General features: G+C 51.6%; 5 protein-coding genes across 5 annotated transcripts; 4 read left to right on the top strand and 1 right to left on the bottom strand.

Annotated features, from left to right (window-relative positions):
* Nucleotides 1-211: 211 nt before the first annotated feature.
* IWZ02DRAFT_437627 (uncharacterized protein) lies at nucleotides 212-662 on the bottom strand (the record flags this gene model as incomplete). The annotated part of the gene is made up of 2 exons (XM_066766644.1): nucleotides 212-548; nucleotides 604-662. The coding sequence occupies 2 exons, from the start codon at nucleotides 660-662 to the stop codon at nucleotides 212-214; spliced, it is 396 nt and encodes a 131-aa protein (XP_066617791.1).
* Nucleotides 663-1,361: 699 nt separating this feature from the next.
* IWZ02DRAFT_152732 (ferritin-like domain-containing protein) lies at nucleotides 1,362-2,802 on the top strand. Its single transcript, XM_066761949.1, has 2 exons — nucleotides 1,362-2,118; nucleotides 2,170-2,802. Exons 1-2 carry the CDS (start codon nucleotides 1,752-1,754, stop codon nucleotides 2,709-2,711), a joined length of 909 nt encoding a protein of 302 aa, XP_066617790.1. The 5' UTR covers nucleotides 1,362-1,751; the 3' UTR covers nucleotides 2,712-2,802.
* Nucleotides 2,803-3,747: 945 nt separating this feature from the next.
* Nucleotides 3,748-5,552, top strand: IWZ02DRAFT_152724 (Na(+)/H(+) antiporter 2). Its single transcript, XM_066761948.1, has one exon. The coding sequence runs from the start codon at nucleotides 3,914-3,916 to the stop codon at nucleotides 5,354-5,356; it is 1,443 nt and encodes a 480-aa protein (XP_066617789.1). The 5' UTR covers nucleotides 3,748-3,913; the 3' UTR covers nucleotides 5,357-5,552.
* Nucleotides 5,553-6,911: 1,359 nt separating this feature from the next.
* Nucleotides 6,912-7,961, top strand: IWZ02DRAFT_428150 (uncharacterized protein; the record flags this gene model as incomplete). The annotated part of the gene is made up of 1 exon (XM_066765934.1): nucleotides 6,912-7,961. The coding sequence occupies one exon, from the start codon at nucleotides 6,912-6,914 to the stop codon at nucleotides 7,959-7,961; it is 1,050 nt and encodes a 349-aa protein (XP_066617788.1).
* A 473-nt stretch (nucleotides 7,962-8,434) lies between these two features.
* Nucleotides 8,435-9,763, top strand: IWZ02DRAFT_152713 (uncharacterized protein). Its single transcript, XM_066761947.1, has one exon. It carries the CDS (start codon nucleotides 8,525-8,527, stop codon nucleotides 9,470-9,472), a length of 948 nt encoding a protein of 315 aa, XP_066617787.1. The 5' UTR covers nucleotides 8,435-8,524; the 3' UTR covers nucleotides 9,473-9,763.
* Nucleotides 9,764-13,595: the final 3,832 nt, after the last annotated feature.

Here is a 13,595-nt window from a genome sequence, read left to right as displayed (position 1 = left end):
ATACACTTCCCTGGATTTCGAATGGCAGCCCCAGTCAGCCTGGACAAAGTCACCAAAGCCCTGCTTGATTGCATCTAGGATACAAAGCATTTAGTTTTCCAGTGGCACTGCGTACCATCGTCCTCACAATGCTGTCCTGGTACCGACGTCGAAAAGACTCCCTCTAACGCCGTCTTCCACGAATTCGCCCCCGAATTTCCGAATGCCCTTCTCACAGCAAGAGAGCAGCCATGCCAAAAACTATGATCATACCACCGCCAAGGGCTGCATCCTTCGAAGCAGCACCCTCAAATGACGAGGGCAAAGGTGTTGCTGTAGAGGCAGCGTAATTGGAGCTCGCTCCACTCGGCGTAACAGCAACAGAAGGCATTCCTGGTCTTGGTCCTTGGCCGCCTGGTGACATTGTCACAGTACCGTTGGATTTGACGACGTAAAGAGTCGGGCACGGCGTTTTTGGACCCATTGGTTCGGTGCGGGAGACGATATCGTTTTCTGGGGTTTGAGTTACGAGGCACGGCGCAATCGTCAAAGTCGTTGAGATGCTCGTTCTTTGACAGGTAAGTAAAGTCCCACGTTACTGGCCTAAATCTGGTGATCCCTTACTGTGCGTACGCCTGTGTAACGGCGGCGACGATAGTCGTAATCGTGAAAATTGATCTCATGGTGAGTTTTCACGCGAGGAACAGGGTTTGATTGAATACACGAGAATCGCGGCGCGTGAGAGAGCGTCAGAATGGCACTTGAGAGCAAGAAGTTCGAGGCTTTTCCGATGTCTCTCACTCGAGGTGTGTCGCACTTTTCAACGGCTCAAAGAGTTCAACCACCCCGCTTGAAAGAGACCAAGTCTACGTAAGCTCTGGACTACCACCTCTGTTCCCAGCGTCCTCGCTGGATTAGGACGAATGTCTTCTGCGTGCGGCTCCTTTATCTCTTGGCAATAGAAGGAATGTCGACGTTCCCATTTGAGCATTCCTCAATCTGCTTGGGGAATAGCGGAACCCTAAAACCCTACCCGTGCTGAGTCCGGTGGATCGAGTGCGAGTAGTGCTTCGCGACGCAAGGAGAAAATTGTGGGTCCACCGGACTCACGACTATTAGGTACGAGTACCCCACAATGGACAAACCGCAGACGCACGCAACGGGCGTTACCGTTCTCTAACCGTCGTAGTGCACCGGAAACTCAAATCTCTCCTTCGTCGCAAAGTAGTACTTGCACCAAGTAAAGTCATGTTTTACTAGATTGATCATTTTTCCCTTTAGTTGCGAAGCACCAGCTCTGTCGAGAACACGGCCTTTCTTCTCAGGGATTCCTCAGCTTCTTGACCTTCGTTTGTACAGTAGCGGCCCAGGGAAGAATCTCGACTGTCAATGGATCTTCATATCCCTTTCTTGGTGTTCTAATTTCAGGAAAGTTCCGTTGACGCGTGCGATATCTTGGATGCAGACAGCCGCGGTGGTGCACGGCCAGCCCGAAATGGCTTCGATCAAAAGAAATTTCATGCTTCCAGCAGCCCGATCACCGGCTTTCAGTGCGCTACTCTGCGCACTCCCCAGGCAGGTCAACCTTGGATCAACTTCCCTGAAAACAAGCAAAGGGATACTTGAGGGACTGTCGCTGAAAGCAGATTCTGCCTTGGTGCGAAAGGCCATTTCAAAGTGATTCATGTATATATCAAAAGACTTTCTGGTCACTATTCGGCTCCGAAAGCTTCCAAGTCGCCTTTTCTCAACAGCACCCGTCACTACACAAGATGAAATTTTCAACGACCATTGCGGTGCTCACCGCTGGACTCGCGCATGCTATTCCCACCACCAAACGCCAGGAGTCTGGTCCTACCGATGTCGACATCCTACAGTATGCTCTGACCCTCGAGCACCTCGAGGCAGCATTCTATGCGGAGGGTCTTCAGAACTTCACCGCAGCTGATTTCGCGGCGGCCGGCTACAATTCCACGGTCTACAACAACGTGGCCATCATTGCGAAGGATGAAGCCGCACACGTTGATTTCCTTACCAAAGCAATCAATGCCGCAGGGGGCATGCCGCAACAGGCATGCATCTACCGATTTAACGTGGCGGATGTCAAGGGGTTCCTGGCCACAGCCTCTGTGCTTGAAGGTCTGTTTTTCAATACAGTTATATTTCTGCGATACTAAAAGCTTTCTTCAGGTGTTGGTGTTTCTGCCTACCTCGGGGTCGCTGCAGACATCATGTCCAAGACCTACCTGACAGCGGCCGGCTCAATCCTGACCGTCGAAGCGCGTCACTCGGCCTACCTACGCGCATCGCAGAGACCAGCCCAAGTCCCCTTTGCCCAACCCTTCGACAACCCACTCGAAGTGCGGTCCGTATACACGCTGGCCTCTCCTTTCGTCGTGGGCTGCCCGCGGACAAACCGCATGCCCCCTTTTGCGCCGTTCCCAGCCCTCAAAGTCGCGTCGGTCGACGGCTCCGGCGTGACCACTGGCTCGGTGCTTGAGCTGACAACTCCGGGGGCGGATGTGGTGGCTGTGGGGAATGCGACCGTTTATGCAGCGTTCATTACGGCTACGGGGCCCGTTTCGGTCGTTGCGCAGAAAACGAAGACTGGTTTCACTGTCACTGTGCCGGCAGATGTCAAGGGGCAGAGTTACGTTGTGTTGACCGGGTGCCCGGACGACGCTAGTGACGACACGATCGTGGCCGGGCCCGCCATTATTGAGATTGCATAGTGTGAGGTTGAGCCAAGATTGTCGCCAGTCGCGGTGCCATGAAGAAGAAACGAGCGCAAGAGAGTGGATGTCATTCTTACCAAGCAGCGGCTATGCAGCAAGGCCTGACAGCACGCCGTCGTCGGGCATGAGTACTGTACTGTACTGTAGATAGAAAAAGTCGGCATCGGCCGCTGGGCTGATGAAACCAGCAAAGTTGAGCCAACCATTCAACAGAATGATTGAGACGTTCGAAGTTGCGTTCTGTGCCATGTCTCATGCCTCTTCCTGCCTAGCCTGGAGGCTCCGATTGGCTCCCGCTCAGCCCGCTGCCAAAAGCACGCATTCCGCGCGCTGTCTGGAAACGCGTTTCATGTTTGACGTGTGGAATTTTGGTTTTATTTTTTTTTATTTTTTATTTTTTATTTTTTATTTTTTCTGCCTTTTGATTATGGCTTGGCCTGAGACATTTGCAGGCGAGAAATGTTGTCATGAATGATAGTCGGACCGTGCTCGCCGCGACGCACAAGCAACCTACCGGTTCTGGAGGATGTTAGCCAGGGTTTCCTGGCTGTGTTGAATTTCAAGCACCTAGACTGATTGCCGTATGTTTCTTCAAAAAAAAAAAAAAAAAAAAAAAAAGATGTGGCATTCAGCCTCATGCACCGTAAGGGACATACCTTCTGCCTTGTTCCCTTCTTCCCGACCACCAAGTTCCTCCTGCGATTCCAGAGGGCCAGCGGCGTCGTCTTCGCTTATCCCCACAGCTCCACAAACCTTATTTTCACCTCGGACCCACCATCTCCTTCAACGACTTCGCCGCGACCTGAGGGAAATCGATGCGTATCTCATACCCGCAAAAAGCTTCGTGGGGAAGTGGTGAGAGTCTAGATGGGTCTGCGATGCACCAGGAAAGGTGGCGCAGCCTAGCGCCTCTGGGCCGCATCGGTGACGACATTGTCGTCATCACGGCCTGCAGCTTACTGCAACTCCAACCTGCTGTTTGAGGACCAGGAGGGCGATGGAATACCTGTTTGTACCTGCATTTGTCTCCTCTAGGACTAAAATAGCGAGCGACACCATCTACAGCTGAGGGGAAGCGACGAGGAAGAATAATTGCTGTCGCAACGGCCCAGCTCTGTCCCAAAGGGTCATCACCACGAAAGGACAGCTTCGCATCTCTCCCCAGGACTAACACCCTATAAGGGTTGTCAATTGCCAAAATGGCTTGGAAACAGCTTGAACCGACGGCGTCACACCTTACCTACATTGTCCTGTCGTCTTTCCTCATCGTTTACGCGCTCTTTTCTCTCTTCATCCGCAACAGACTGCACCTGTCCGAGCCACCACTCGCAACTGTTTTCGGCATCATCTTCGGTCCTCGAGGTGTTGGCGTCCTGCGCCCCGAATTCTGGGGCCTCGATGACATATTCATGCAAGAATTCACCAGAATCATCCTCGGAATCCAGGTTTTCGCCGTGGGAATCGAGTTGCCGGCCCGTTACCTCGCAGGACACTGGAAGAATGTTGCCATGATGCTTGGCCCCGTGATGGCGTTTGGATGGATCGTCTGCGCAGGTCTGATCTACGGCATCCTGCAAATCGACTTTGCGACGTCGCTGGTCATTGCCGCCTGCCTGACGCCTACGGATCCGGTGCTCGCGGCCAGCGTCCTGTCGAACTCGCAGTTCTCGACGAGGATACCAAGGAGGATCCGCCATTTGCTCTCAGCCGAGAGCGGCTGCAATGACGGCGTGTCGTTCCCCTTCATCTACATCGGCCTGTTTGTCATGACCGAGAAGACCGTCAGCGGGATCCTGGAAAAGTGGTTCCTGATCACCATCCTTTGGCAATGCGTCTTTGGCACCATCATCGGCCTTGCCATCGGTGGATCAGCCAACGCTGTCCTGCGCTTTGTGCATGCCCAGCGCATGATTGGTCGCGCCTCGTACCTCGTCTTCTACATCCTGCTGGCCGTCTTTTGCATCGGCGTCGCCAGCACCCTCGGCACTGATGATTTCCTTGTCGCCTTTGCTGCTGGCATCGGCTTCGCCCACGACGGCTGGTTCCGCAGCAAGATTGCCGAAACGCGTCTGCCCATGATCATCGACCTGCTTCTGAACAGCACCATGTTTGTGTACTTTGGCGCGTCCATTCCCTGGCACCTGTTCAACAAATCCACGCCGGAATTTTCCTTGAGCGCTGGCATTCTTCTCGGCCTCCTGGCTTGTATCTTGCTCCTCCGCCGCATCCCCGTTGTCCTCTTGCTGAGCCCCTTCATCTCCGACATTCGCACGTATCGTGAAGCACTATTTGCGGGGCATTTCGGGCCCATCGGCGTCGCAGCGCTCTTCTTGGCCATCGTGGCTCGCGCGCACCTCGAGACGGGCGCTGCCAAACCGCTGCCTCATCCGCCGGGCCATGGCGAGACGCACCCGCTCCCTCCGGTATCTAAGACTGCTATCGAGGCTATTTGGCCCGTTGTCTGCTTTATTGTCCTGGGGAGCGTCATGGTGCATGGGCTGAGTACGCTTGCGATAAGTGTGGGTAGCCACTTTGCGCGGAAGGAGGGTGAGAGAGCGCCTTTGATTGGCGCGGAGACGGGGAGGTTTGATGGCCTTGTGAGTGATGAGAGTGAGGACGAGTTGGATGAGGAAGAGCCGTGAGTTTTTGAAGGCCTGGCGTTTAGTGCTGTGCTGTCGGCCCTGACTACTTGTGTCTTTCGTCAGTCTGCTGCTATTTGCCAGTTCTTTTCTTTGTCTTCAGCGAATTCTATAGTACCGGATGCCTGTCGCTTATAACTCTGCGCTGGGCTAGTCATGGCGTACAGTCTCCGAGATTGAAAAGCGGATTTCAATTGCCATGGTACTTGTTCTGTAACTCAACACCAATATTTCTGGACATTTCATAGAGTAGCTTACCTCCATTTCACAGTTTTGGCGTTGAAAGCAGGCTTCTATAGGTTTCCGAGTCAAGGTGCCGAACTCTTTGGCTTCTTCTTTCCGGATCTTCTTGACAAACGCTGTCCTCAGTCTTGCAAACAAAATCGTCACACCGATGCCAATTATTGGAAATATCTGGCACGCGCGATTCCTTTTTTCCAACGATGTCTCCAGAGTTTCTACCAGCAAGAGACTGCCAGCAGAGCAGCTGGGAGTTTCAGAAACGCAAAGAATGGCAGCCTACCCGGAGCGCATCCAGCCAACAAACGCATCAGCCTGTGTACCTGCCAGGTCCTGTGGCACGTTGAGCGGTCATCCGTGCCCTGGAATCAGAGAAAATCTGGAGTATGACAGTGAAGCTATCGTGGCTCGGACTAAGCACAAGGAGAGCTGACCTGGACCCTGAAAGCATAGATACGGAGCACAGGCAAGGTCCGACCAATCCCCTACGATGATTCTTGGTCGCGTGTGGCGCATGGTGTTGGAGACTAACAAGCCAACGCATCTGATTGTGGGGTCGTCGAAGGCTACTGGCTGACTGCTGTCCAGCAGATGCGGATCGGCTCTTGCAAATTCAGAGGTGGTTCTTTCGGCATAGGCACATGGGCGGGATGGTGACTGGAGCAGGCCCAGATGACGGTCAGTCGGCACCGCTGGCGCAAGAGACGGACGGGTACAAAGGCATCTCTGAAAGCTCGCTGCTCGACCTTCTCTCTCCATCGGATTCCAAGAGCAAACGATTGTCTCCAACCTCAAAGTCTGCTCCGTCTGCCAACACCTTTGGATTCCCATCTTCTCCCTACACTCATCATCTGGCTTTCCCTCTACACCCAAGCATATCGCCTCCCTTCAACACCTGCTGACGTGGTTCACCTCCCTCTGAGCCTGCTTCCGCTCGGCAAACATGTCGGGAACTCAGGACATTCGGGCTCGAATGAGCGTCAACCGGATCATCATGGACGAACAAGCGACAAAAAACTTCGCTCACCATGAAGCCAACCAACAAGCCCCTGAGCTACAAGAGAGCGCTCGTCACGAAGCTCTCGGTCGCAAACACTCTCGTCAACAAGACCCACTCAAAGAGGCTGCACAAGCGCTTCTCTCCCTCGCCCAGAGCCCGCGCCCTCAGGACAAGGTTCCCAAGGTCGACGAAAGCGCTGACGACCGTGCGCAAACAGCTCCATCTTCAATCGACCAACCTTCCCGAGCTTTGGACTCTACGTCAACAGATCACGTCCGTGCTCAAGGACGTTCACCACGTCTCGACGACGCAGCCTTCATGGATCCGCCACCGACAGATCGTGCACTTGTCGAAGCACGCTCACCTCACATCGACCTCCCAACAATAAACTTCCAATCGATCAACAAAGTCCCCTCCCAAGCACGCTCTTTTTCCACTGTGTCTACTACCCAACTGCCATCCACTGTTCATGCCGGTGCGGCAGCCACCAATTCCTCGAGCGTCCTAGTGACTAGGCTTGAGAGACTGGGCCACGGAAAAGGCAAGGTCAAGTCCGAGGGCATCGGCAGACCAAAGCTCAGAACCAGCAAGCCAAACCCCAAGAACATAATCAACGGCGGCGACCCACAGCATCGCGAATTCGAATGCACCTACGGCAACCCATGCAAGCTAGGCCAATACACCAAAGACCTATCCCGCAAGATGGTATCGGACTACTTCGGGCGCAACAAAAAGGCGACGGCCATGATCGAAGGCAAATGGATCGTGTCATGCCGTAAGCACTACCAGCGGCTGTCGTACCAAGAGAGCTGGCCGTCGATGAAAGCCAACATTGTGCGCTCGCAGCTGGCCGAGATCGAGGCCATCGAGCCCGGCATGCCCTGGCAAATCAAGCTCAAGAACAGCGAGGAGAAGCGCCTGACGCGGTACCTGCACGCCTGCGCGCAGAGCGGCACCGTGCCCGACTGGACCGCGCCCGCCTCGGTCTGCGTCCCCGATGACAAGAAGCAGTCGTCGCTTGCCGTGCTGCACTCGCTGTCGGCCTTTTGTGGCGCGAATAAGACCAGGAAGGACTGCGACGATGCTATTACGGCGGCGACGGCGGCGCTGTCGGCTGGTAGGGCCACCCATTTCCCGCTTTTCGAAATGATTCCCCAGTTCAGCGCGCTGGGCAAGCGGAAGCGGTCGGACTCTCCTGCCTCTGAGGAGGAGAGGCCCGACAAGGCTAAGGGCGACAGGCCCCGCAAGAAGTCCAGGTCGGAGGATGAGCAGGACGGCTTTGTCGAGGTTGATGATCATGATGAGGATGACAGTGAGGACGAGGATTTTGTCATGGAGAATGCGGAGAGCGATTCGGAGGGCTCTTGATACGTGGACGGCATGTCGGTGTTGTTGAAATTGCTGATTGTGGGCTTGGAGGCATACATGGAGTTGTGGATATGAGATTGGTCTCTGATTCTGTCGGTATTTCGGGACACGTTTTATTGCTGGGTACGCTCAAGCATGTTCGTGGATATACTCATCTGGCTGGCTTTTTGTGCTTCTGCTCTTTGAGGGACACCTATTAGTTGTCGAGGCGAGCAGGTAGAGATTGATTGAAATGCAAATATACTTTCATGTTGACTGCGCCGCTTGATTCGCCCATAGATTTCATTGCCTCTCTCTCTCTTTCCCGCGGCCACACTGAATTTAGGAAATGAATGGTTGACGGTGGAGTGACGTTGGAGCATTTAGAGCCCTGATCCCTGTGACTCCACGTGCATTCCACGTGCGCGAACCCCGGAAGCGTCGATCGCCTCGGTAAGGCGGGACCCCCGGACTGGGGGTTCGGCGGAGTGCCTCCGCATTTCTGCTCGCATGCCTTGTCTCAGCTCCCCACCTCACCTTGTCTACGCAATTGCTGAGATGCCCGGCCTCGACGATCTCCTCCTATGCAATCACAACCTTGGTCACTACTACCACCACCACCACCACCGACGAATGCCTCAATCACCACCATCATCACGCCAACAGCAGCAGCCTCAACAACCGTTCGCTTCGCAAAAGTCGCCGCCATGTGCCTCGCCACGGACCCGGTGCTCATAACACTCGTAGCGCTGCTGCTTCCGCTCCTCGGCATCCTCATCTACCTCACGCACACGCTGACGACGAACCAGCGCGCCTACCTCGCGCGCCTGTCGGCCGCCACGGCCGCCCTCAACGCCGTCCGCGACTCGCTGACCCAGCAAACGTCGCCCGCCGCCGCGGCCCTCACCGATGCCGTCAAGGACCTGCACGCCGCCCTCGCAGACCACGCGTCTAGCCTGACCCACACCGCCGTCCTGCAGCGCGAGGTCGCCGACGAGCTGAAGCGCGTGCGGCAGACCACAATTACCAGCATCAGTGGCGGCGGGACTGCACCAACTGCACCACAACGTCATCACGGTCCGCCGCTGCTGCACCATCACCTCGAGCATCTGCAGCCCTTCCCGCGCACCAACGTCGTCGCGCCTTCTGCTGCACAAGCGGCCGCCGGCGCAGCCGGCGACGACATCGACCTCTACCGCCGCAAAGTCGAGGCGCTCGAGGGCCTGCGCGCCGTTCTCGAGACTAACCAGCAGAACCTGCGCGACGTGCGGCCCGGCGAGGACGAAGCGCTGTATCGCAAGCGGGTCGACGCGCTCGAGGGCCTGTGGAAAGTCATGGAGGGCCAGCTTGGCGTGGCTGGCGGCGGAAACAATGGCGGTGGGGGCCCGGTGGGACCGCCAGCGACGATGGCGTCGGCGGTGAAGGGTAGGAAGGGCGGTGCGAGGAAATTGGCCAGGGCGAGGGGCTCGGTTAGTGAGGTGGGGAGTCGTAGGAGTGAGGAGACGCTCGCGGAGAGTTTGATGGATGTGTAGGCTGGAAGTGGGTGTGGAGGGAGGTGGAGGTTGTGTAGGAGGGGCGCAGCAACGACGGGAAAAGTCAATTCGTGCAGACAAAAAAAAAAAAAAAAGGTTGGTTGGTAGTGGTGTTGGTATTGGTGTTAGAGAGTCAGGCAGTCGGCGCTCTTGCTTGTGGTTCGCACGGCGTGCGCGAGATTGTTTTCCAAGCCGGATGCTTCCTTTTGCAAAAATCGATGTCGCTCGCAGGCAGTAGCATTCGACCGCGCCCTTTAAAAAATGCCGAACTGGGGAAGCTGGGCAAAATTGATACTGGCAAAAAGGGAGGGTCCGAGCTCTCGTGGAGCCGCACCTCTGCTCGCGTAGACCGGTGGACGTGCAATTAGTCCGGCCCGAAAACGTTATTGCATTGGTTCCAGCTCGAAAGACAGCCTATTTTTTCAACTGAAATGTCTTAGTTGAAGAGTACACCTGGGCGTGGTTGGCCCTCCCTCAGCCATATGTGCCTACTGTGTCTTCGGCTCTTCTACTCATTACCATCTCCAAAACTTGCGGTTGAAACAAGTTGCCCTAGTAGTCATTCATGGTTGTGCCTGCCGTCACGCCAGTATAGTAAGTGACGCAGCGCAGCGCAACTGTGGCCTAAGTTCTGTTACGTTTCCTAGCGTAACCACAATGTCGATTACGGTGAGTAATAGAGGTTCTCAGTTACGTAGGATTGCCTTTATTGCTCTAGTCTAAAATGCCTACTGACCGGCAGAACCTTCTATCGGAGGTTATTATTAAGCTTAGCCTCGAAAAAGCTAACCCGCGAAAGACTCCCCTCAAACCTCTAAGGTCAGCTAGAATGTGCGCCCAAAATAATGAGGGCGATATGAGCAATCCATAAGACTGGCAGGAAGGATTGCTGCTGCGTTGCTTATGTACCTAACTACGTTGAACAATGCCACGTTGCGCAAGGCGACAAGTTAATGAATGCATTCTTGAAGAATTACCTACCACCCTGCGTCGCCCTATGTTCGGACATTGTACCATCTCAATAGATCCGTTTTGTCTCTGGCTGTAGAAGAGTTGCGAGACGATCACCGTCTCCGCGAACGTCGAAAATGGTGTCCAATTCTCTTATTTTGACCTGTAAAATGCCACAGCTTCCTCTTAGCCACCTCCTGGTCGGTCGAAGCGGCTCAGTACCAGCCATAGACCTTGGTGATTTAAACTATTGAATGACAGAAATTTCAAACCCACTGAAGAAGTGAGCAGTGATAACTGAAAGTGTTGATGTGTGCTGCCGTACGTCAAAGAAGCAGATGCCAATTCAATAAACCGCATTGCATAAAGCAGCAATCGCCTAGCCGCGTGCAACGAAATGGGAGCAGTCTTTTGACCTATGGCGCTGTCAATGCGTGGCGAGCCGATGACGGCGAGCTCATTGGTAGTTTTACACTACCACAAAAGGTGTGCACAAATCCGGCTATTGATAGTTGCACCAGCTTAAGCGCTCTGGGCCAATATTAGCAAGCGACACCAGGCTGCACCCTATAGCTTCAGAGACTTCTCTTTGGCGCCTCGTGCAAGCCACACTGAACGGCCCAGCGAATTGTTGCCGCGAAGCTCAGTGCCGAAGAATTGTAAGGCTCCTTCCCTTCGCATCACGACCGCCGGCGCTCGCCTCCGACTCCAACCTCCACCACTCCCCGGTGACTTCGCTTCAGATCACGATATCCTCGCTCGCTACGCCAACCGTAAATTGATCTCATTTTGCGCCACCAGGTCTCCATTCTCGCTAAAACCTCGCCCACACTTGAACAAAGTCGCGTTTCACCCGCCTCTCAACAACACCCCATGTCTACGAAATACGCGAAGCGCTCCACAGTGGTCATTTCCGTCATCGACGAGGTAAAAAATAACTCTCTCTCAACTCCAACTTCAATTCAGCTACACGACAAGCCGCTAACCTCAAAGAATTGCAGGCGAGACTCACTTAAGAACCCCCTACCCGAGCAGTTCTCCGGGCCGAAGCAGAGACCGCCGCAAAGGACTCTGAGAACGCCGAAGAGCATGTTGTCCCCGCCATGGAGCTTCCTGAAGCTATCCCTGAGCTGTCCGAGAATAAAGCCGACAACACTAGTGAACCCCCAGCCCTCGCCGTCCAACGACAATTCCAGGAAGAGAAAGAGGGCCGACAGTGTGCTGGACAAGCAGGAGACGACTGCGAAGGGAGAAGCCTAGACATGAGCCAGGATTCTTGGCTGCAGTTTAGAGACCTCTGAGGGCTCCTGAACCCGCTGTATGGTGTGACGGGCTATGATTGGAAAGGTTGGGAATCGGAAAACATCTTGGATCGCGAATGTTTAGCGACCAAGGTACTTGTACAACTTGAGTGATTCGGTTCGCAAGATCATGGCTCATGGGATGGAGAAAACAGGCGTGGATCTAAGACTGTTAAGGGAAAGAACAAACGGTCAGAAAGAAGCTTCAAAGGATCAATGCGCTTGATGAACTTCGACTCGGAGAATTCAAGGTCTTGCAGGGATAGGTGTCAGATAGTAATCAAAGCTCACTTGCGAGAGAAGTTCTAGCTTCATGCGATGATTTTTGAATCTTACTAGAGTGCTAGAGCACTAGAGCACTAGAGCGCTGGAGCGTTATGCCGCCTAACGCGTGTAATAAGCAGACATGGTGGCTATTATTATTAGATCATCCTAGGCTGTTAACATTCCTAAGCCTAAGAATTTTCTATTACCTCTAAAGATTAATTAACCATGCTAGCATGACATAGCGCCGATCCTACTAGAATTATCCTCTATTAAATCCGCGTAAACTAGCCCTATTAAAGGTAGCATAACAGCTAAACTTCGCGAAACACGCCTCCTAAAGCCTTAAAATAAAGGTAATAATCGTAAATAACGTACTCCCTAAACTAACTCCTTTTATACTAATAAATAGTAGGATTTAGAGAGAATATATAGTAAGTAAGGTATAATTTAAGTTAGGCTAATTATAGATATAGCTTTATAGGCTAAAGCACCTACTAAAAGTAGGTATAGTTCGGCTATACTAGCCGTTTTAGGTAATCTTATTAGTAGGGGTATAATAGTACGCGATATAATAGAAGATATATAGGTTATTAGTAATTATTAGAAGGGGGGTATAAGGTTAGAGAGGAAGTTAAAAGATAGGAGGAGGAAGTTTTTAGTATTATAGTATAGGAAGGAGAAAGGTATAAGTTATAACTACTACTACTTAGAAGGATAAGAGGCTAAAGTATTAGGAACTTATAGTAGGATAATAATAAGTAGAGTTTTATGCTAGTATATTTACCCTAGAGTATCTAATTAATTTAACTTTTAGGTAAGTATAGTAGATTAAAGAAGACGCTATATAATAGTAAAATGTAGTATTATATATTATAAATACTATGCTTTAAATTTATTACGGCTCTATTAATTATAGTTCTAGGCTAAAAGTATTAGTAAGAATTCCCTATAATATAATACGTAAAACTTATATTACGTATACCTACTACCTTTACTTTACTATAATTATAGTACTACGTAATCCTTTAAGGCTAATCTTTAGTAATAAGTAGCCTAAGAAGGAACTCTCTTTAACCTAAAGGGTACTTATTATTTTAGCATACTTCTTAGGTAAGAAACCTATAATAATTATATATAAGCTATACGTCCTAGATTTAACTATTTAATATACCTTAAAGAATATAACTCCTAACTATACTAGTATATCTAAGGTATATACTAGTTAGCCTAAGGTAACTACATCTTATAATAAATATATTATTATTTATAAAGCGTAACTCTACCCCTAGGATACCTACCTATAACTATTAGAATAATACGGCTTCCTAATTTTAAAGACTACCTACTACTATATCTTAAAGTAGTATAGGATTATAAAATAGCATATAGTAAAGCATTCTATATTAATACTAACTTATATAGCTATTTATCTTACTTAGGCTAAGGTATATAGGTATTAGATAATTAAGTAATAGTAATAAATCATCTAGAGTAATAAGTACTCTACTAAAAGAGGAAAGGGCGGAATATAGGTATAGGTTTTCTATATACTAGACTAGAAATAGGATAAGGATATAGTAGATATATATAAAAAAGAAAAGGAT

Source organism: Phyllosticta citriasiana (assembly GCF_038021145.1).
Source record: "Phyllosticta citriasiana strain CBS 120426 chromosome Unknown IWZ02scaffold_21, whole genome shotgun sequence".
Lineage (NCBI taxonomy): Eukaryota > Fungi > Ascomycota > Dothideomycetes > Botryosphaeriales > Phyllostictaceae > Phyllosticta > Phyllosticta citriasiana.
The sequence above is the reverse complement of the archived record's forward strand: the minus strand, read 5'-3'. Positions and strand labels throughout refer to the sequence as shown.

Bases quoted from the DNA above. Each gene is read 5' to 3' on its own strand.
- IWZ02DRAFT_152724 (XM_066761948.1), top strand. From the start codon at position 3,914: ATGGCTTGGAAACAGCTTGAACCGACGGCGTCACACCTTACCTACATT.
- IWZ02DRAFT_152732 (XM_066761949.1), top strand. From the start codon at position 1,752: ATGAAATTTTCAACGACCATTGCGGTGCTCACCGCTGGACTCGCGCAT. The intron at 2,119-2,169 runs GTCTGTTTTTCA...AGCTTTCTTCAG, and splicing joins CACAGCCTCTGTGCTTGAAG to GTGTTGGTGTTTCTGCCTAC.
- IWZ02DRAFT_152713 (XM_066761947.1), top strand. From the start codon at position 8,525: ATGCAATCACAACCTTGGTCACTACTACCACCACCACCACCACCGACG.